We start from the raw sequence: 21,398 nt of genomic DNA on the forward strand, positions 1-21,398 counted from the left end.
GGTTGCAGTTATTAGATTCATCCAACAGAAATGATGATTGACAAAGTGTTGGGTACATTTAAATATCCCTCTAGGTAAAGACAGATCAATCAAGACATTATTTGAGAAAAATAGCTAGTTGAGTACATACTTTTTGTCATCTGGTCAACATGTTCCTTTTCAGCTGAGGATAATAAAAGAAGAGATAGTCAAAAAACACATTCAATCTTCAATAGGACATTGAAAAGTCAGTGGAGTGGGCTAATAAATGATGGAGGCTAATTCGACATTTCGGGCCAGAGCCCTTCATCAGGAATGAGGAGAGGGTGCCAGGCAGGCTAAGATAAAAGGTAGGGAGGAGGGACTTGGGGGAGGGGTGCTGCCTGACCTGCTGTGCTTTAACCAGCAACACATTTTCAGCTGTGATCTCCAGCATCTGCAGACCTCACTTTTTACACTAATAAATGATGGAGAAGAGCAAGGTGACACATTTTGGTAGAATAGTATGGAGAGACAGTGTAAAATAAAGGATACTACTCTAAAGGGGGTGCAAAAGCAGAGTCTCCTGTGTGTGAATGTTCGTAAGTAAATTAAGGTAATAGGACAGATGAAGAGAACAGTTGATAAAGCGTACATTATCCTTGGTTTACTAATGGGCCATCAAGTACAAGAGCAGGGACATTATGCGATGATAAAACCTCAGGTGGTACTGTGCTAGGTGACACAGTTTAGGAAGTATGCAGAAGGGGGCTTACAAGGAAAGTTCCAGGGACTGAAAGTTTTGTGAACTGGAATTGGTTAGAAAAGTGAAAACTGCATTTCTTGAAGATTAGGAGGTCCAGAGGAAATATGGTTTCAGTTTTCAAAATTACAAGAGAACTGGATGGAGTCGACAGAGAGAAACAGTTCCCACTTGCAAAGAATCAAGAACACAAGAAAACAGATTTAAAGTGAGTTGCTAAAGAAATGAATGTCATACACGAACAAAAAAAGACAGTGAATAGATGATTAAGTAGAAATAATGTGCAAGATTGTGAGCAAAAGGCAGGAGAATAGCGTTAAGTTATGATGCTCATTTGGAGAGCTGCTGCAGACATGATGAGCTCAATGGCCTTCCTCTGGTCCATAACAATTCTATGATTCTGTGATTTCAATAGTGTTTTACTTTAAAAGTTGCTTTTAACTTAAATACCCATTGTGGCATTTGGAAACAATTATTCTTTCCAATCTAAAAAAGTTATTTTACAAAGAGCATTAACAAATGCTTGGACAACTCAGGATGTACAGTGAATGCTGACCCAGCCAACAAAGTCCACATCCCATGATCAAATCCAAAATAAAACTAATCAAAAAAGAGGATTGCAAATTGATGTATTATCCATTGCGATGAAGAATCTGGACTGTTTCTGTCTCCAATAAATTCCAATAAATCAGGTGTCCGACATGTGGAATTCTATTGTGATTCTTAATATACTAGCTAATATTAGATTAACCATATCACAGTATGAGTCAACACTTCAGGAAACAATGACAAATAAATCTTAATATCTTGGATCATGCAGAATATTAATGAATATATTAATAGAAGCTCACTCCCCCATACATATTTGTTAATTATTATTTAGACAGTTCCAAGATGTTCTGAGCACCTGTTTTGGACAAGATTATGAAAATATTTGCAATTAGCACAATGAATTTTTATTAATTTACAATTCAAAATAGTTGTTTAAATAAACGCTATTTTGTCAATGTTATGAAATGTTTTTGCCTATGAGTCTGAAACAGACTCAATCAAAATAATCTGTGGATTAATCTCCCATTAAGGTAATAAATCAGAAATTCATGTGAAATTACTACAAGAATTATTAATTTATCATTAAGAAGTTAAGAACATGCTTGAAGCACATGCTTTCGGTAAAGAAGAAAGCAGCTGGACAACAGAGTCATTACTATCTAGGTTCTGCAAAACTTGCACATAACCAGCACATTAAGCCTCCAGCAAATTCCTAATGAAAGATCTGATGTTGTCATTAGGATGTCATTAATCTCGATGTAGAATTTGCTGAAGCATTGTTTCACTCATGCAGTTCAGGTAACTCATGCTTTTATATATATATATGTGTATATATATATATATATATACTTGCTTATAATTATCCAACCTTTTGTTGCTTTGATAGCTGGAGGAGGCGATTTCTTTTCTATATAACATAATGTTGATAATTTACTTTTATTAAATGCACAACTGAATATTTTGTTACATGTCAAAGAGTATGTTGTATAAAATTACAACTGACCTTTAGACTGGCAGCAAGCTGAGGGAAATGTCAATGTTGCTTGCCAGACCAATTGATCATACATTGGGATATTGGGAGAACCATTAATATTAAAATACTAAAATTACAATGTCATCAGGCATTGCTTGACAATTGTAATACTCATCTTGAATGAAAAACAAATGATTAAAAGTTGCTAAAAATAAAATTGTGGTTGACACACATGACACAAGGGAGAAAACAAAAGAAGATGCGTGACATTGTAATGCTACTTAGTTCATGATCACTAAAATTTTGAAGGGAGGGAGGGGTAGAAGCAGACTACTTGCATGTTAGAATGATAAATAATAAGTAACAAGAACCAAGTCACCCAAGAAAATAACTTGCTTTTTTCTTCCCTAGACTGTAGGTCATGGGTAAAAACTTTCTGGTTACCTTTGGACAGGGCTTTTGCCCGAAACGTCAATTTTCCTGCTCCTCGGATGCTGCCTGACCTGCTGTGCTTTCCCAGCACCACTCTCATCTAAACTCTGGTTTCCAGCATCTGCAGTCCTCATTTTTGCCTTGTTGCTTTAATGCCCCAATGCCAGTGGCTTGGCTTTCTCAGGCTTTGTCAATTATGGCCTGGAACTAATGTCTACTGGGGTTAGGTTGATGATTGAAATATACAGTGACTCCTACCAGATCAGGTAGAGCAGACTTCAGATGTGATTCACATCATTGCCATCAGGTGTAGGAAGAACAAGAACATTAACCTCTTTATTACATTCTCTTCTCGAATATCGGTACCATCCATTTCCCCTCGATACCTTTCCCTGATTTTTACAATTCAAAGTATTTATTATACTAATTTTATTAATTTAACTCAGGGACAGAATTAATCTGCACGTGGAGAGGCATGGATTAATCAAAAACAGTTAGCATGGTTTTGTTTAGGGCAGATAATGTCTGAACATCATGATTCAATTGTTCAGGGTGGTGAATGGGTGTGTACATGATGGCAATACATTTGACGCAGTCTACTTGGACTTCAGCAAGGCTTTTGATAAGGTCCCACATGGGAGAGTGATGGCAAAAGTAAGCTCCCATGGGATCCAAGGAGAATTGCAAACTGGATCCAGAATTGGCTGAGTGGAAGGAAGCAAAGGCTGATTGTCAAGGGATGATTTTGTGATGGGAAGCCTGTGTCCAGTGGGATCCCACAGAGGTCAGAGCTCTTACCATTTCTGGTACAGATGAATTATTTAAGTTAAATGTAGGACAGTTGATCAGTAAGTTCACGGATGATACAAAAATTGGTGACGTGTAAATAGTGAGGAGGATAGTCTTAGAGTACCAGAGAATACAGATGGGCTGATCAGTGATGAATAGAATTTAATGCAGTTATGCGAATGGTGATGTATTTGGGCAGTAGAAACAAGGTAAGGGAATCCAGGATGCAGAGTAGAACCCTGGGGAGCGATGTGGATCAGAAGATCCTGGTGTGCATGTCCACTGGCCCCTTAAGATAGCAGGACAGATAGATAAAATGGTTACGAAAGCAAGTGGGATACATGCCTATATTAGCCAAGATACAGAATTTAAGAGCAGAGAGGTTATGTTGGAATTGTATAAAATGTTGGTTAGGCCACAGCTCGAATGTTATGTGCAGTTCTGGAAGCTGCATTATAGGACAGAATGGGTTGCACTGGAGAGAGTATGGAAGTGATTTACTCTGGTATTGCCTCGGCTGGACAGTTAGTTATGAAGAGAAATTGAGTAGACTGGGGTTGTTTCCCAGTAGAGTAGACTGAGGGAAGACAGGATTGACATGTATAAAGTAATCAGGGGCATAGATATTCTAGAAAGAGACTTTTCCCCTTGATAGAAGGATCAATGACTGCTAGGCATAGATTTAAGCTGTCAGGCAGGAGGGTTAGAGGGGATGGGAGGGAATCATAATCCAAAGGAAAAGTAGAGGGAGAAACACTTATGGCATTCAAGAAAGATTTAGATATACACTTGCAATGCTGGGGAATGCTGTGGGCCAAATGCTGGAAAAGAGATTAGAATAGTTAGGTGCTAGTTTTTGACAGGCACAGATTTGATGAGATGAAGGGCCCTTTTCTGTGCTTTAATCCTCTCTGACTCTAAATTGAGTCAGATTTTGCTGTAAGGAAGATCTCACAGCTTACCAGTTTGTTAGATTTATCAAAGCACTTTTAGGCACATTTCTTGTCCACAGAAATACTGGAAGGTCAATTACTGATAATGGTACAGCAAAAGAGCAAATGCATATTTGGGCCAAACTGTGTACGAGGGGAGGTCTAATGATATTATCACAAGTCTGTTAATCCAGAGACCCAGATAAAGTTCTGGGAACCAAGGGTTCAAATTCTGCCAAGGCGAAAAGTAGAATATGAACTCAATATTAAAAAACACTGGCATTAAGAGTCTAATGATGACTATGAATCTGTGGTTGATTGCTGGAAAACCCATTTGGTTCACAATGTCCTTTAGGGAAGGAAACTGCCATCCTTACCTGGACTGGCATACATGAGATCCACACCTACCACAATGTTTTGACTCTTAACTGCTGATGGGCAAAAAGGAATGGGCAATAAATTTTGGTCAAGCTAGTGATGCCCTCATGCCATGAATGAATAAAAAACTCCTTTAATCCACATTTCTCATTGATAAAGAATAAACAAAGCAAAGGCCAAGGAATGTAAAACAGTGTGAAAGAAAATATGGTTAAGACAGAAAGAATACAAAATTTTACATATTTTAAATCTCCCATGCTTATTCAGAACTTGAAGAAATAAGTACAAACATTTATAATTTTTCAGATTTGGGGCAGGAGAAGTTGATTGGCAACAATCAATAATTATCACATTGTTCAATGGTTTTATATATAATGCTAATTACTCAAGTTATCCTTCTGTGGTGTTTTTAATGGGAAATTAATATGCAAATACAGCAACATTACAGCAAGATTGTAAGGGAGCAGTTAACAACAAATTAGCGCAGACTGTCCAGCAACTTATGGTAATTCAAAAAACAGAGTATTCCTCTTTAGACAAATTGTGAGGTGAATGAAGGTGTGTTATTCAGAAACGTTATTCTTTTCAGCAAAATCCAACCATTTGTTTTCCTCTGACTTGTCATGTGTATTTATGTATGCCACATTTAAAGCTTTTTGACTACTTATCATAGGAGGTTTTGAATTAATTTATATTGATTTAAATTTATCTTACAAGGTATTAAATATCCAGCTTTACAGGAATGCTGGTTAGATTGAATCTAAGTACCTAGATATAATATTGTTTCTCTGTTATCACATTGGTTAGCAATGATTGAAGTTTATTAAGAAATTAAATTAAACTTTCTCACTTATTTTGCTGAAGTGACTTGACATAATAAAGCTAAGGGCATTCCCACTGTAAGAGATGCCGAGGCAGAACTGTAAACTTTCCAACAGATGAAACTGTCTCATGAAGCTTGCACCAATTTTTGGAAAGCTACAAGGAATCAGACAGATCCAAAATAAGTTGTCTCTATACCAGAATTTATAAGAATTAAAGAAAGGGAAATAAAGACGCATATTTACCAGGTCCGATTTGGAGGGCGGTTTTGGGTCAATGTATCTCTATTGAATAGCAAGGACAGATGATTAGATTCCTTTTATATTGTTGGAGATGACCATTGTCTGGCAGTTGTGCGATGGGAATATGACTTTTGACTTCCTAGTTAAGCATGAATATTTTCTAGGTCTTGCTGCATATGAACATGGACTGCTTGGGGCAAGGGCAAGTTTAGTTACCAGCGAATAACTTTCCTTGACAAATGACAGGATATTTTGTGCAAATTATTTTTCCATGGTTAACTATGTGAATAGATAGATTGAACCACATTGAAAGTTGCTCTGCAATTTGAACCATAAAATAGGGAATGATAAATATTTGATACCTGCTTTTTTTGGTGATGTAGGAGCTGTCTTCTCTTTGGTAGGTTCTACAATACAAAGACAAAAAAGACAATGGTTTCAGGAATTTATTTTAAAATGTACTAGTAAAACATAAAGGTACATCAAAATAAAAGCCAATAAATGTTGTTTTGGCTGAGGAAATTGTATCAGTTAACAGCAAACAATAATCTGAACGCAATTTTGCAGTTGCTGTCAGATTCATGAAACCTCTTGCTTTGTTCTTCCTTTGATGTCACAAATCCACTATTTTCTATGAAACAAATGATACATCCAATGTCAAGTATCCTAGCAACAGAGTTAGAACTGTAATTTAAGTTTTAAAATGATCCTCCTTTGCATAATATAATTACAAGATAGAGCACCATGCTTCATAGCAAATGTCTGCAAATGATTTTTTTATTTAAGTTAGACCACAGTTTAAAGTTTGTGGCAGTCTGGAAGCAATAGTAAACATTAAAATATTATAGTAAAAACGTTGGTAAATGAGCATACATTGAACAGTTATGAAATTCTTGGTTACGATTGTAATTATTTATCAAACACAAAGTATTCAATGGAAGGTGAAACTATTTTAGGTCCTGTGGGCCATTAGGTAAATGTAAGACTACTTGTATTAAAAGTCTCAATGCAAGATTTAGAATAAAGCTGTTTATTTTGCTGCTGTAAAACATTAAAATAGCTTTAGGGTTTGGCAGAGAGTGCTGGAACTTAGCCTCACATTGAAACCCAAATTCAGAGATACAGTGAGCCACATTTTTGCACCAGGAGACGCAAAAATGGGCAGTGAATGTATCTGATTTTCATGTGTACCCTGGCAGTCACTAGCAAGAACACAACAGAACATGAAAAACACAACACCCTTTTAAATAACAAATGATATATGACAGTGTGTAAAACTGAAAATATTGATAATGGAAGAAAATAAAACCAATCATAAAATAATAAAAACCTTACACAGAATCCATGACTGGCACAAATTAAAAGCATTTTTAAACAAATCTACTGCTACATTTCATGCTTTTAAAATGATATATTTACTTGCTGCTGGTTTTGCTGCTTGAGATTTCCCTTTCTCTGTAATGAGCAAAAATGAAAGAGATTTATTAAAGTTTAAAACGTACATTAACAAGCTGTTAAAGAAAGAAATCTGGCAATCGAACAACAGATTGATTGTATGCACTGCATATTTACCATTTTAAAATATTTTTCTGTATTTTTAATTGTGGACTAAAATGGTAAAAGAACAGTTTTAAGAACCAAAGGTCATTGAGGGACTGCCGCATGTTTTGAAAAGCAAGTAACCTGACACTCAGCGTAGACACTGTTTACACAGCTACTGGTTCAAGTAATAGTGGAGAAGGTTTATAGATCAAACTGGAGGCTACATACAAATTGAGATTATGCTGGCAAATAGTAGTCGACTAGTCTGTGGACTAGTGACCAGTTATCGATGACAAAGGCCTTACATCTGCTAACAACAAAGTAATTGGTTCCTTGGTAGCTGATCAGCTTGGGCTGTGAACAAGATAGAGAGAAGATATCCAATCTCCTCAAATTCAGAGGTTGTTTCTTTTCTCTGGAGAAACAACTTTTTCAGTCTTTAAGTTTGAAGAAAATCAGTTTACTTTTTCTTTAACAGTTGCAATAAGCTGTGATTTTTAATTAATAAGTCAAGACCAATGTGAACCAGTCGCTCTGCATCTCCTGAAAACAAGTGAAATCATCTGGAGAAGGAAGATCAAGAAACAAAGCTCTGATCAGCACAAATATCATTTCACCAAATCCTGTGAATAGGGACAGCTGAACTACTTCCCTAGTTGTTCCCTCTATGCATAGTCTGTCTGTCTGTATGTGTGTATAAGAGGAATTTATAAGGAGGTTAGAGTTTTAACTAGTACTATATGCCAATGGCTCATCATTGTTTACCACAAATTGAATCTACTAATTTGTAATAAATATCATTCTTGTTAAATACAGAAACCTGATCCATGCTTACTATCAGCCTGGGACTAAAAGGCAGTTATGTTGGGGAATTATATGCACTTTTCAAAATTGTGAACACTTCCGACGACACTGAGAATGCAATGCTTGATTTTCAGCATGCTCCCCAGTGAGGTATAACAAGTGGCTGTAGATTTCAACCAGTCAAGATTAATTTGGGCTTCCAGGGAATGGGGGTGTGGGGTGGTGGGGAAAATTGGGTCCTCATTCAAAATCATTCAGTTTCCTGAAGGGTCCTGGAAGGGGCCAGTGTTCTGCTGCACATACTTTCTGAAAGTCCCTCCACAGAAGAGAAATGGACCACTAGTAGTCTGTGTGAGTCCCTTTTCCCTACAAGGTGCAATCTTCTGTTTTTGAAAGCTAGTTGATGAAGGAAGATTCTAGATCCAATCTTCATACTTATTTACAAAGTGAAACACTTCAAACACCCCTCCTAACTCAACCACAACACACCTTCAGTTTCTTCATGTCATTTTGAAATCAATTTTTTAAAAATTAACGCAAATTAAAGATGACAGACTCTTAAAGAGGCATTGTAACTCAAATGAAATCTAGACTCAAGTTCCACCAAATGACATTGTGTAGTGCTCAAGTAAAATCCCAATTAATATCTTTCACTAGTATAAATGCAACCCAATTAATTTACAATTAACATATCCTCCTGCACCACATTCCGATAGTTGTCTAGTTCAGTTTACACCATAGCTAGACCGAGCGCACTCTTGGGGACCAGTTCAGGTCCACATCTGGCGCCTTTCCCTGCGGCTACAGGAGGTGCAAAGTCTGCCCTCTTACCTCCATCTATTGCTCCTGGTGTGGTCTGCTCTACATCGGAGAGACCAAGCGCAAATTTGGGCACCGATTTGGGGATCATCTACAGTCCGTACACACTAATCAACCCTACCTTCCAGTTGCCAACCATTTGAACTCCCCCTCCCACTCCCTCAATGGCATGTCCATCCTAGGCCTACTCCACCGCTAACACAAGGCCACACACAAACTGGAGGAAGCCCACTTCATTTTCCGCCTTGGGATCTTACAAACTTATGGCCTAACATAAAATTCACCAGTTTCCAAATCTCCCCAACTGCACTCCCCATCTCATTTCAGGTCCAGCTGCAGGGAAAGGTGCCAGATGTGGACCTGAACCGGTCCCCAAGAGTGCGCTCGGTCTAGCTATGTTGTAAACCCTCTCTGCACCACCCTTGACCTGACCTATTGTTCATCTTCCTTTCTACCTCTCCACTCCACTCTTCTCAATGACCAATCACAATCGCCTCCTACCTGCATCCACCCTATCACCATCCCACTCACCTTGCACCAGCCCCTTGTCCTCTTTCTGTTTATTTCTCAGCCCCCTTCCCCCTCCCAGTTCCACCCTGAAATGTTGACTCTCCTGCTCCTCTGATGCTGCTTGAACTGCAGTGCTTTTTCCAGCTCCACACTTTATTGACTCTGACTTTCTAGCATCTGACTTTCACAGTCTCCAAATAGCTAGGTTATTGTACTTCCACAATGAACAATGAAGAGCTTATGTCCGAAATATCGATTCTCCTGTTCCTCGGATGCTGCCTGACCTGCTGTGCTTTCCCAGCACCACACTCATGACTCTAATCTCCAGCATCTGTAGTCCTCACTTTCTCTAATGAACAAGAGAGCACTTATCTGATGCTCACAATTCATTAGCTACTTGTAAATAAAGCTCAGATCTCAAAATGTCACATGCCTCAAATGCAAAACATAAGTAACTAGTGGTGCAGGCTGGTACAATTACAACATTTAAAAAGCATTTGGATGGGTACATAAATAGGAAGGGCCAAGTGCTGGTAAATGGAACTAGATTAATTTAGGATATCTGGTTGGCATGGACGTGTTGGACCGAAGCTTTAATGACTCTATGGTTTTAAGTTTGGAGTTGAGACATTACAATGAGAAGAATTTGGTGTTGCAGTTTTATATTTCTGGGCCATACACTCGCAGAGCACTCGGGGCAATATATTAAAAATTATAGTGCATGGTAATTGTCAAAATCAACTGGGATAGTTGGAAGTAAGCAGTATGTGAGCCTCAGCTGTAAGAAAAGTTTCAATCATGATTTCTACATCATGGAGCACCTTTCCCTAGTGATATGTGATGATCTTCCCAGACAATTCTGGACTGGTTTCTTACTGGTTCTGAGGATAGGGGATTCCCTTGGAGATTTAGACCGTAGTGAGATGTGTATGACTCTGCCAAATTCTGCATTATGACCTGAACTGCACTGCTCTCACTGTGATAATGAACATGATCATTGCACTCAACTTTTATGTCATGGAGAAATTTTTAAAGTATGTGATCGTCATATTGTTGGCCAGGTTCATCTTTGTGGAATGCACTTTACAGGAGAGCTGGGAAGTTCATCCTTTGGAATAGTGAGATGTAATCCATGGCACACATGTTGCATTTCTAAGCCTTAAGGAAAACATTGGTAAACATGCTAACCTTCTACTCCCTAAGGCACGGATTGCATGTGAGGACATGCAGAAGATTATTCTAATGTAATACACACTTCAGAAATAAATTTCAATGTTTATTTTAATGTATACTTTTACCTACCTAGTTTTAATGGGGCAGCATCTTTTTTCTTTGGTGTCACATCTGGTTCTAAAAGAGGAAAAAATGAAGTCAACCTTTAAATACATCATTTGGAATAGTTAGGCCAATGTAATGTGCAATAATTAGATATAAATATAAACACATCCCAGAATTATCAAGGAACAATTACATCACAATAAATCGTCAACTGTATCTGCAATTAAACAAATAGAATGATAATATCAAAATCATTCTGAGAAATGCTGATGAAAACTAACAGATGAATTAATAAGAATTTAAACCAATAAAAATATACCTGCCAAAAATGAGTAGAACAGTTCAGAAGCACAAAAGAGTAGGAGCTTTTAATGAGTTTTAAGATGTGCTGACTGATAGGAACAGGGACAATCACTTCGTGTAACATAAATGCCTATGTTTTAAGCTGGATAGGAAACGTAGATAGCAACAAAAGAGTTCAGCTCCATCTCAATCGTTTGGTAGGTTTTATTTTTAAAAACTCTTTGTGGCTCCTTAACTGTTTTGTCTCTTTTTTTAGATCAGCTACATGGACAGCAGTGAATTGACTGCTGGAGTGAAGTGAATTTTTAGATCAGCAATGATGGCAATAGTCCAACATCTAGATGTAGTAATGCCCTGCTGCTCAAGCCTGTTCTTTGTTGGAAATGGATAAAGTTATCAATCCATGATCAAATTTTAATGCTATTGATTGCATTGAATGTTCCTCATTAATATAACAGTCATTTTATCCTGAAAAGGGAAGGACGCTTGAGAACTGAACTGGAATTTCAACAACCAGTGATTTCAGTAAAACAAATCTCCAGTTCCAAGAAATGAAATTGTGTGCAGATCCCTGTTTCATACTGGAAACTCACATCAGTAAATCATACATAATGCCTGTAATGATACATGTGCCAGAAGACTCCATTTTCAGATCTGGGCTCAGTTTACAATTGAATAGTTTGGATTAACAGGTTTTGTGACCCAAATGGACCCCCGGTGTGTACGTGTCTGTGTGAGTATGAGTCTGTGTGTATGTGTCTGTGAGGGAGCGAGTGAGTCTGTGTGTGAGTGGGAGGGTGTATGCATGTTTGTGAAGCCTTTTTGAACACAAAGTTTCCATGGTCAACTGATATGCAAAGCTCTCAAGTTGGATAGATTTTATAATAGCTTTGGCACTAATTAAACTGAGTTCATAATCCCACCACCTTTTAAAATTAAGTTTAATTAATCAAGAGAATCAAAATGACCAAGGCACAATTTGTTTCAAAATTCTAACTGGCTCACTAACATGCTTCAGGAAAAAATAAAACTATTGCCTCAGTCTAACTTAAATCTCACATTATGTCGTTGTTCCTTCATGATTTCTAGTAGTATATGAAGCCAGTAGTTGAGCAAACAGACATTACTTTAAGACTTACAGCTAAGGAAACCATGGTGCAGGCTCGGACAGCAAGCAAGTACAAACTTGGCTATTGTTAACGTGGGGGCAGTCATAAGAAGTTGCTGTCTCTGTCTTTCGATCACATCATGAGAGCAGCTTTGCAATGATTGGGCAAAGTACAGGCCACAGCTTCTGATTTCTGTCACTGATGTGCTAGTCACCATGTAATTTTATAAGTATAATTTCTAAATGATATTTGGGGTGATTTTGGGTCTGGGTTAGCAAATGGAGGATTTTCTGTGCGTCTGAAGTTAACAGTTAAAGGTATTTCTGTAATAACAGCAATTTTTTTAAAAAAATACTGTTTATGTTTAAGCCTGGCTGTAGCATAAATGAGTTTGTACATGAATGAACCTTTGCTTATTTTAAATTGTTTGCAATGCGGTAAATAATGGGACCTTAAAGCAGATTTCTGGAATTTCTTTTAAGCTCAAGGAAAACATCCATAACTGATGTTTCACTTTTGACTTTAGGTAGCTTTCTTTGAGTCCCAAGAAGATCTTGGAAAAGAAAAGCTGTATAGAGCAGTGCTCCTGAGGAAGGAAAGATATAAAGGATTAGGTCTTTAGAGTGAAGGTTTAGTTCTGATTCCAAACCAGATGAAGACCTTGAAGAGGTCACTTAAGCCGAGTTCAGTGAAGCTCAAATGTATGATAGCGCCAAAAAGAAGTTATTGTATTTCCAGTTTAACAATTAAATTCCCAAATGACAAACCTACGAAGGGTTAAATACATGGATACTCATGTGAATATTATGGATCTGGGTTATAGTGGGTATTTTGCGTGCTGTACCAATGAGAGGTATTTTGAGAACTTTACCAGGATGTTTTATGCATTCTTAAAAGCTGCTTATTTTTCAATTTATAAAGTTGTGTTTTGGTATTAGTGGGATACTTTATTACTATATGTTTTAAATCTTTGAATTTGTATTATAAGTAGATATTTTAGGTTATTCAAAGTCTGCAATATTGTGTGCTTATAACCGTTCAGTAAGAGAACACTTCATTAAAACAAAAACAAACAAGTTATGATCTATCAAGCTAGTTCCTGTCTGGGATCTGACTTGTCCACTGTTAACACCTGCTGGAATCATAATAGTCCATAGGCCGTGTGATAGCTGTAAGCATCTGTGCCATGGATGGCACAACTCTGCATCCAGTTTTCTAATAACCCACGCCTTTCAACCTCGGAAGCAACATCTTAGCAGATGAAGCCAATCAGGATATGCTGTCTTAAATCACCCAAACCACCTTCTTTTGCATGATATACTATTTTTAGAGTAATTCTGTGGAAGCATCCAACAATAAAATTGGTGAGTCTTTGATTAGTTCTGGTATCAGGTTATTTGTCCCAGCATCCTTGAGAAATGATTATACAGCATTAAAACAGACCATTCAAGCTAATTGGTCTGTGCTGGTGTTTATATTCCATACAAGTCTCCTCACATCCATCTGCCTCATCTTAACTTTTCAGTTTGTCTTTATAAGCAATTCCTTTCAAAACAATCCAAGCAACCAATACCCGAAAGCAAGTTCTGATTTCTAAAGACGTTTTCAGTATAGAAATCCCGTATCCTTCTTTTCTTGAATTTCTAAGCAACTAATGTGAATCCATGTAGCTAGTTCTGAATTTTCAAATTGGCAGAATATTTTCTCCACATCTACCCTATTCGACATATTCAGAATTCCAAAGGGAAAAAGAAAGCAATTTGTTCAATGATTTCCAATAAATGTGATTTCTCAAATTTGGTAGCATTTAATTGACATTGCTTTAATAACTTCTTCAATTTTATTTTAGTTCCTTAGTTTAGTCTACCCCATTTAGTTCATCATTTTCTAAGATACAGCCCCCGAAGTATATCATATTAAATCTACCTATGTACTGATTTCTTTTCCATAGAACTGCCCAATCTACAATACCTATCTGTGTACTTACATTTACTAGTACGCATGGTGTGCATCTGTGCAGGTACTACAAATGGGCATTTGGCATCCCATGTAATCTGATCTGTCTGGCATTATTGAACTGTTCTATTCTTCCAAATACGAAGACACTTGAGAGAGGGATTTAGTGAAAAACCTATTGTTGCCAGAAATAGGAATGTGAGAGGCAGAAGGTATATTGTGCAATTAAAACCTTTGAGCCTGCATCACCATTCAACAGGGTTAAAGAGAATATTCTACCTCAACTCACCTTCCCACATTATCCCCATATTCCTTAATTTCCTTTATACCCAAACATTGCAAAACTGGGAGGGGGTGGGGGGTGGGCATAAATAAAACATGAATAATTGGTAGAATAGCACAAGGGTCAAGTGCCAATGGGAGAGAAAATGGTGAAGAATTGGCTGAAGTGCATTGATCTTAACATTATACTAACCTTTCAATGCCCTGCAATCCAGTATCCTCATGTCACACACACAATGATTACAAGTCAACATCCATCACAGGGGATCTAGAGGTAAACTTATTATTGGGCTAGTTTACCTGTCTCTAGTAACTCAAGCGCAGCAATATAGAGAAAAATAAGACCAGAGAACCATTGCATAGATGACTGTCTTCCTTTGCACATGGCATGTACTTCCTGGGACACAAGGAATGAAAGTGCAAAGTTCCATGCTAATTCAGGCTGGAGCATTCAAATGACATTAAAATAACAGAGGTGACGTAATAATAGCTTCTATCTCATTTCCAATATTCATGACGTGGGAATGCCTGTTTCAAGATCACAGTCTAAACCTAGGGGTCAGGCAATGCAGAGAAGATTAAGAAACAGATTCAGTTGGAGAAGAGAAGAACCACAAATAATATCACTTTTTCAAAAAGATTGCTCATACAAATTTAAGACCAACTAGCAGCCAAAAGAGCCACACAGCTGAACAGCTGCTGAAAGAAAAAAACGCAAAAGACAACCTTAAGGCAATAAAGGCATTTTCATCCAGTAATTGGGGAAATGAGTGTTATTTAAGGGGAAAAGAAAATGTAGCTTCCTTATCCCCCAACCCACCAAATAAAAACTAGACTGTGATAATTCCTGTTATGATACTCAGCACGACTATCTCGTGACTCCAACTCACCATTTGTGCAGCGGCAGTCACCAATATGTCAGGGCACGCTCCACGAGCAGCAACTGCACACACCCACATTTCCAGCAGAACCTCCATGCCCATAGCAGCGAAGCAGGGTACCAATTTCCCTCTGTACAATATTACTGAGGTAATTGGTGTGAACTGTGCAGGGCAGCTCTGGACTGCCAGCACTTGATCAGGTTCTGGATCAGTGGTCTGGAAGAGCACAGCAGTTCAGGCAGCATCCAAAGTGCAGCGAAATCAATGTTTCGGGCAAAAGCCCTTCATCAGGTATACAACTTGGCTTTAAAGATGACATCAGAAATCCTGTGACAGTCTGGAAGTGACCAGTGCTTCTACTGTGGTGAGTGGGAGAACACGACAAGCCAGGCGCCAAAGGTAATGAGGCAAGTCTATTAGATCTACAGCTCTTTTCAGAAATGCTGCCCAATCTGCTGAGTATTTCCAGCATGTTCTAATTACAAAACACAAGCCAACATATGTGTCAAACAGCATAAGGAATAAGTGACAGACAATACCAAGAAATTTCCAACAGATCAGCTCAAAGTTCTACAAGCCCTGCTCCACATCCAGTCTTAAATGAACAACAACAGTGAATAACCAAATAACTCACTGCAGGGGGAGAGAGCACCACAAATATCCCCATTATTGATGTGGGAGAGCCCAATACATCAGTGCAAAAGATAAGAGTGAAGTGCTTACAAAAATCTTCAACCAGAAGTATTAATTGGATGATTCATATTGGCCTCCCCCAGTGGTAGCAGCCTTACAGATCCAGTCTTCAGCCAATTCAAGTTGCTGCACATGATATCAAGAAACAGTTGGAAGCACTGAATACTCCAAAGGCTATGGAGCCTTACAATATTCAAGCAATAACACTGAAGACTTGTTATGCCCTTAATCAAGCCGCTCACAGATACAAACACTGGATCTCAAGTGGAATATACAATTTTTCTTGTATATCCTTTACTCAGAAAGCTGGACAAATCCACCCCACCCTTCATCAAGCAGCACAGGCTTAGCAATAACCATGCTCAATGGTGCTTAGTTTGGGTTCTTCCAGGCCCTCTCAACTCCTTACTTTATTACAACTGTTGTGCAAATATAGAAGAAAAGGGGCTGAATGCAGAGGTGGGGGGAGAGTGACAGCCCTTGACATCAAGGCCTCATTTGACCAAGTGTGGCATCAAGATACCTAAGCAAATGTAGAGACATTGAGAATCTAGGGGGAAATTTTTAAAGCTGTTGGAATCAACACAAAGGATGATAGTTGTAGTTGATGGAGGGGGAGCCATTTTGATAGGAGTTCATTGGGGTAGGCATTTTCTAATCAACCAGTCCAGAGATGTTACTAGACATACATCTGGACTAGTGGGAATTGAACCTGGGCCTCCTGGCCCAGAGGTAGAAACACTGCCATTATGTCAAACAAGTCCATCATTCAGCAGTGTAAATATTTTCCAATCAATCTATTCAGAAATGTTATTACATACCTACAGAGCAGATGGACCACTCACAACTCTTCAGGTTATGAAACAGTTTGTGTTGAAATGCAACAAGAATTAGACAATATTCATGTTTAGGCTGACAAATGGAAAATAACAGTGGCAATGCACAAGTGCCATGCAATATTTGTTTCCATTACCATCACTGAACCCCTCATTATCAATATCCTGTGGAATACAATTGACCAGAAACTGAACTAGATAAGTCATGTAACATTTTATGGTTACAAGAGGTCAGAAGTTAGGAATCCTGCAACAAGTAACTCACCTCCTGACTTCCCAAAGTTTGTTCACCATCTACAAGGGAAAAGTCAGGAGTGTAATGGAAAACCTCTCACTTGCCTGGATGAGTGCAGCTCCAACAACACTCAAAAACCTTGACACCATTCAAAAGCAAGCAGCCCATTTGACTGGTACCATATCCACAAATGTTTATACTTTCCACCATTGACACGTAGCAGCAGTAGTGTCCCATCTACAAAATGCACTGCAAAAATTCAACAAGGCTCCTTAGACAGCATCTATCAAATCCATGACAAATACCACCTAGAAGGCAAGGACAGCATACACATGGGGACACCACATCTGCAGGTTTCCCTCCAAGCTAAGCACTACGTAGACTTAGAAATTTATCGCAATTCACTCCATGTCGCTGGGTCAAAATCCTGGCACTCCCTCCCTAATACCTTTGTAGGCCTATCTATATCAATATGGTGTGCAGATCATAGAACATACCTATCTGCATCAATATGGTGTGCAGATCGTAGAACATAAGAAGACACCTTTCCACTACCTTGTCAAGAGAGGGGCAATAAATGCTGGCCAAACCAGCAACACCCTTATCCCATGAATGAATAGAATTTGAACCCACCCTTATTAGATTTAAGCCATTACCACATCTCCCACATTGTCCTGGTCGAGATTCTTTGAAAGAGGCTTACACCCAAAGACAGAGCAATAGAAAATGATATTGCTGTAGGTCTTATAGGCCTATACCATTAACAACCATTCTATAAAAGGCCAACTGGCTTACAGTTCCTGAAAAGGAAACATCCAGTTGTTTGGTGAGGAAGGAATGTTGGTAGCCACTGATCAAATTTCATATTGTGGGTACAATCTGTGACAAAACATATTTGGGACCTCTATCAGGTGAGATCTCAGAAAAAAAGGAGCAATATAGCGCCTATTGTATTTTCATCTATTGGTTCTGAAATATTTATTGAACTTTAAATAGGATTTTTCTCTCTTCCCGATCATAAATGTAATTCTTAAAATTTCCTCCATGTATTTTCTCAATAGTTAACATTAGCAAACCAAAAGGAGTGACTTCCTATCAAAATGAGTAATCCTTGGCAGGTCTGCTGTAGTGATATAACAATAGTTATTTAATTTTGCTTCAACAGTAAACCATGAAAATCCACATGGATCAGTAACTGTCCTAGCAAGTTCCAGAATTTTGACTCAGTGGCATTGAAGAAAGACAATACAGTTCAAACTCAGGATTATATGTGGCTTGGAGGGGAATTTGCAGGAGGTAGTGTTCCCATGTATCTACACAAGAAGCATGGCGATGTGAGAGATTTTCGAGAATGTAAGTGTTTCCAACCATTAGCAGCAAATATAGACACTTCAGGTGTATGCTGCTAACTCCATCAAATTTCCAATGATTAGTCAGACATTCACTAATTAATATATAAGTGAGAGCCTACATTAATAGATGTATACCGAGGGCACTCTTAAGTGTATCCAGAGGTTGGAGCAGTTTCAAGCTATGGTGATGAAGCAAGCCTCCTGTGGGCCACAATCTACCAATCAACAGTCTCACCAGATCCAACATTTACTTGGGTACATTGACAGAGAGAGTGCAGACCTCCAAAGTTTGGAAGTCCAAGGCCACCCTAGCTTTTTCCATCTCTTTCCCTGTTAAGTAAAAGCAAGTAAGAGTACATGGATTCGTTTAGAATGGCATAATGGTTTAGTTTAAAATGGCATCATGGTTGGCACAGATATCGTGTGCCAAACGGTCTGTTCCTGTGATAAATTGATGCTACTATTACAGAATACTTATTAACACTACAGAACTTGGAGATGGAGCTAGTTTGTAACTCAAATAGACTAACAACATAATTTAATATGCTCATGGCACTAAACAAGTTATCAGGATTTAAATTACATTTAGTTGATCCATGAACAAACAATTCAGCATTGTTAAAAAGTAAAATTCTATCTCATATTTTCCCAATGTTTGGTATTAAATCGGCTAACTTTATGATTGGTTTGATTGCAGATCACAGACTTTTTCTTTCTTTTTCAAAATACACTTTGATTCAAATTAATTCCTAATAAACTTTTCCTTGTCGTCTATGCAACTATTTTTAGAATTGTACTTTATTAGGTCTTTTGGAAACTACAACTAACCCATATAATTCCAGATAAACTATCGTCTCAAGCAGTGTATACTGGAAGTAGTTTTCATTTAGTGTGATAATATAACATGGCTCTTATCTGCTCAGCAGCCCCTATTTACCTCTAGGGGCAATGGTGACATCATGGAGGAGTCATAAAATTAGTCATTGATTCAGGCTAATTCTTGAAGTAAATGCTCTGAAGACACTGGTTCAAATCCCATCACTGCAACTGGTGAAATTTAAATTCAATTCAAAATCTGGAATTGAAATCTACAATGATTGCCATGCAACTATCATCGATTGTTATGAAACCCATTTTGTTCCCTGATGTCCTTTTGGGAAAGAAATCTTCTGTATTTGCCTGATCTGGCCTACATAAGACATAGGAGCAGAAGTAGACCATTCAGCCCATTGAGTCTGCTGTGCCATTCAATGAGATCATGGCTAATTTGGTAATCCTCAAATCCACTTGTCTGCCTTTTTTTATAATCCGTTTCCCTTAATAATGAAAAATCTATATCAATCTTGAATATTCTTAATTACCCAGCCTCTGCAAAAAGAATTCCACAGATTCACAACCCTCAGAGAAGAAAATTCTTTCTTATCTGTCTTAAATGAGTGACCCTTTGTTCTGAGATTATACCCTCTGTTCCTCGACTCTCCCAGAAGAGGAAACAACTTTTCTGCATCTGATCAAGTCCCTGAAGTATCATAATTCAATAAGGTTGCCTCTCATTGTTCTAAATTCCAATGAGCACAGTCCCAACCTACTCAGCCTTTCCTCATAAAACAGTGCTTCCAGACCTGGTATCAGTCCAGTCAACTTCTCGAGACAACGTCCAATGCCAGTAACTCATTTCTTGGATAAAGGGTACAAGACTGTTCCAACTGTGGTCTGACTGGTACCTTTAGTCCCGTAGCAAACAAGTTGACCTTTAACTACCTTTTGGAAAAGTCCTAGCAATCCACTTTTCTCAAAGGTAAGAAGGGATAGACAACAAGTGCTGACACTGCCAATGAAACCCATACTCCATTGTAAGAGCAAACATTGCCCCTGTTTTTATTTCCATTGTTGTATGATTGCACAATATAAGGATAAGTTCATTCAGTCCAGCATTGCTTCTTGCAATTCCAGATCCTGAAACTGAAAAGGTACAGTGGTGCCTGATTTTCAGAAAGTAGAACACATAGGCTGAGCTTTACAGTGTAATCAATGCCTGTGTGCATCATTGTGGACATAGAATTCTACTGGAGACAGCACATTGTGCAATGTGATTAGTAAGTCCTCGATATTAGCTCATGTTCCACATATTCTATTTAGAGTGTGTGCTAAATGGAAGCAACACCATGAATGATTAATTTAGAGAGAGGTAAATTAGAGGTGCCCCACTAATATAGAGCTGTTCAGTTATCTTATTCATTCCAACAGTGCCTCGGTTCAAAGTTTTCTGACTGTTCTCTAACAATATTTCTGGAGTTACTCTCTTTCTGTAAGGATCTATCACCTTCTGCCCAGATTTAGGTTTATTCACTAAAGTATTAGAGGCCACATAAAACTAATTATCATCATCTGCAATATAGTGCCTGAAATGGTGGTGGAAATAATTTAATACATTCAAATTGAAAATGCGCAAATACTTGAAAGAAATAAAGTTACAGGAAAGCAGAATGAATGCAGGAACTATCAGGACAATGCTTCAAAACAGCTAGTATAGGGACACTGGACTAAATGGCCTCCTTTGCTGCTATAACATCCTATGATCCTTTGACAAAGAAGCAGGAAAATAAAATTAAGGTGGAGGTGGTGGGGAGAGAACAGAAAATTGTAGGATAGTACATCCTACCATTAACAGGCAGGGCCTATTGGGAAATAATGATTGAAACAGGAGTTGCATTATTTGCCTTGATGGCAGCCTTGGGAACTTCTGGTTGTCATTCTCCAGAAAACCCAAAAGCCTGTCAACCAGGCAGGACATTACCGACAAAATATTTCACTTTCTTTTTTGACTTGATGCTCATCTTCCCTGGTTTTTGCAATCAGAAGCAAGGATAAGAACTTCCATGTCAAGACCATAACCATTGTTTAAGAATGGCCTTCTGCAGAAACCCCTGGGTTGCAACGACAAGTAATTGGGCAGG

The 21,398-nt window shown here is 38.2% G+C and overlaps 1 protein-coding gene across 1 annotated transcript in view; it reads right to left on the reverse strand.

Annotated features, from left to right (window-relative positions):
• The window catches only part of trdn (triadin), a 426,623-nt gene that overhangs the window by 193,308 nt on the left and 211,917 nt on the right, over positions 1-21,398 (reverse strand). The window contains exons 11-15 of the mRNA XM_060854831.1: positions 10,819-10,866; positions 7,261-7,296; positions 6,204-6,248; positions 2,142-2,180; positions 131-163 (exon numbers count right to left, since the gene is read on the reverse strand). Of these exons, the coding sequence (XP_060710814.1) occupies positions 131-163; positions 2,142-2,180; positions 6,204-6,248; positions 7,261-7,296; positions 10,819-10,866 (201 nt within the window). The remainder of the gene's footprint in view (positions 1-130; positions 164-2,141; positions 2,181-6,203; positions 6,249-7,260; positions 7,297-10,818; positions 10,867-21,398) is intronic.

This window comes from Hemiscyllium ocellatum, chromosome 3 (assembly GCF_020745735.1).
Source record: "Hemiscyllium ocellatum isolate sHemOce1 chromosome 3, sHemOce1.pat.X.cur, whole genome shotgun sequence".
Lineage (NCBI taxonomy): Eukaryota > Metazoa > Chordata > Chondrichthyes > Orectolobiformes > Hemiscylliidae > Hemiscyllium > Hemiscyllium ocellatum.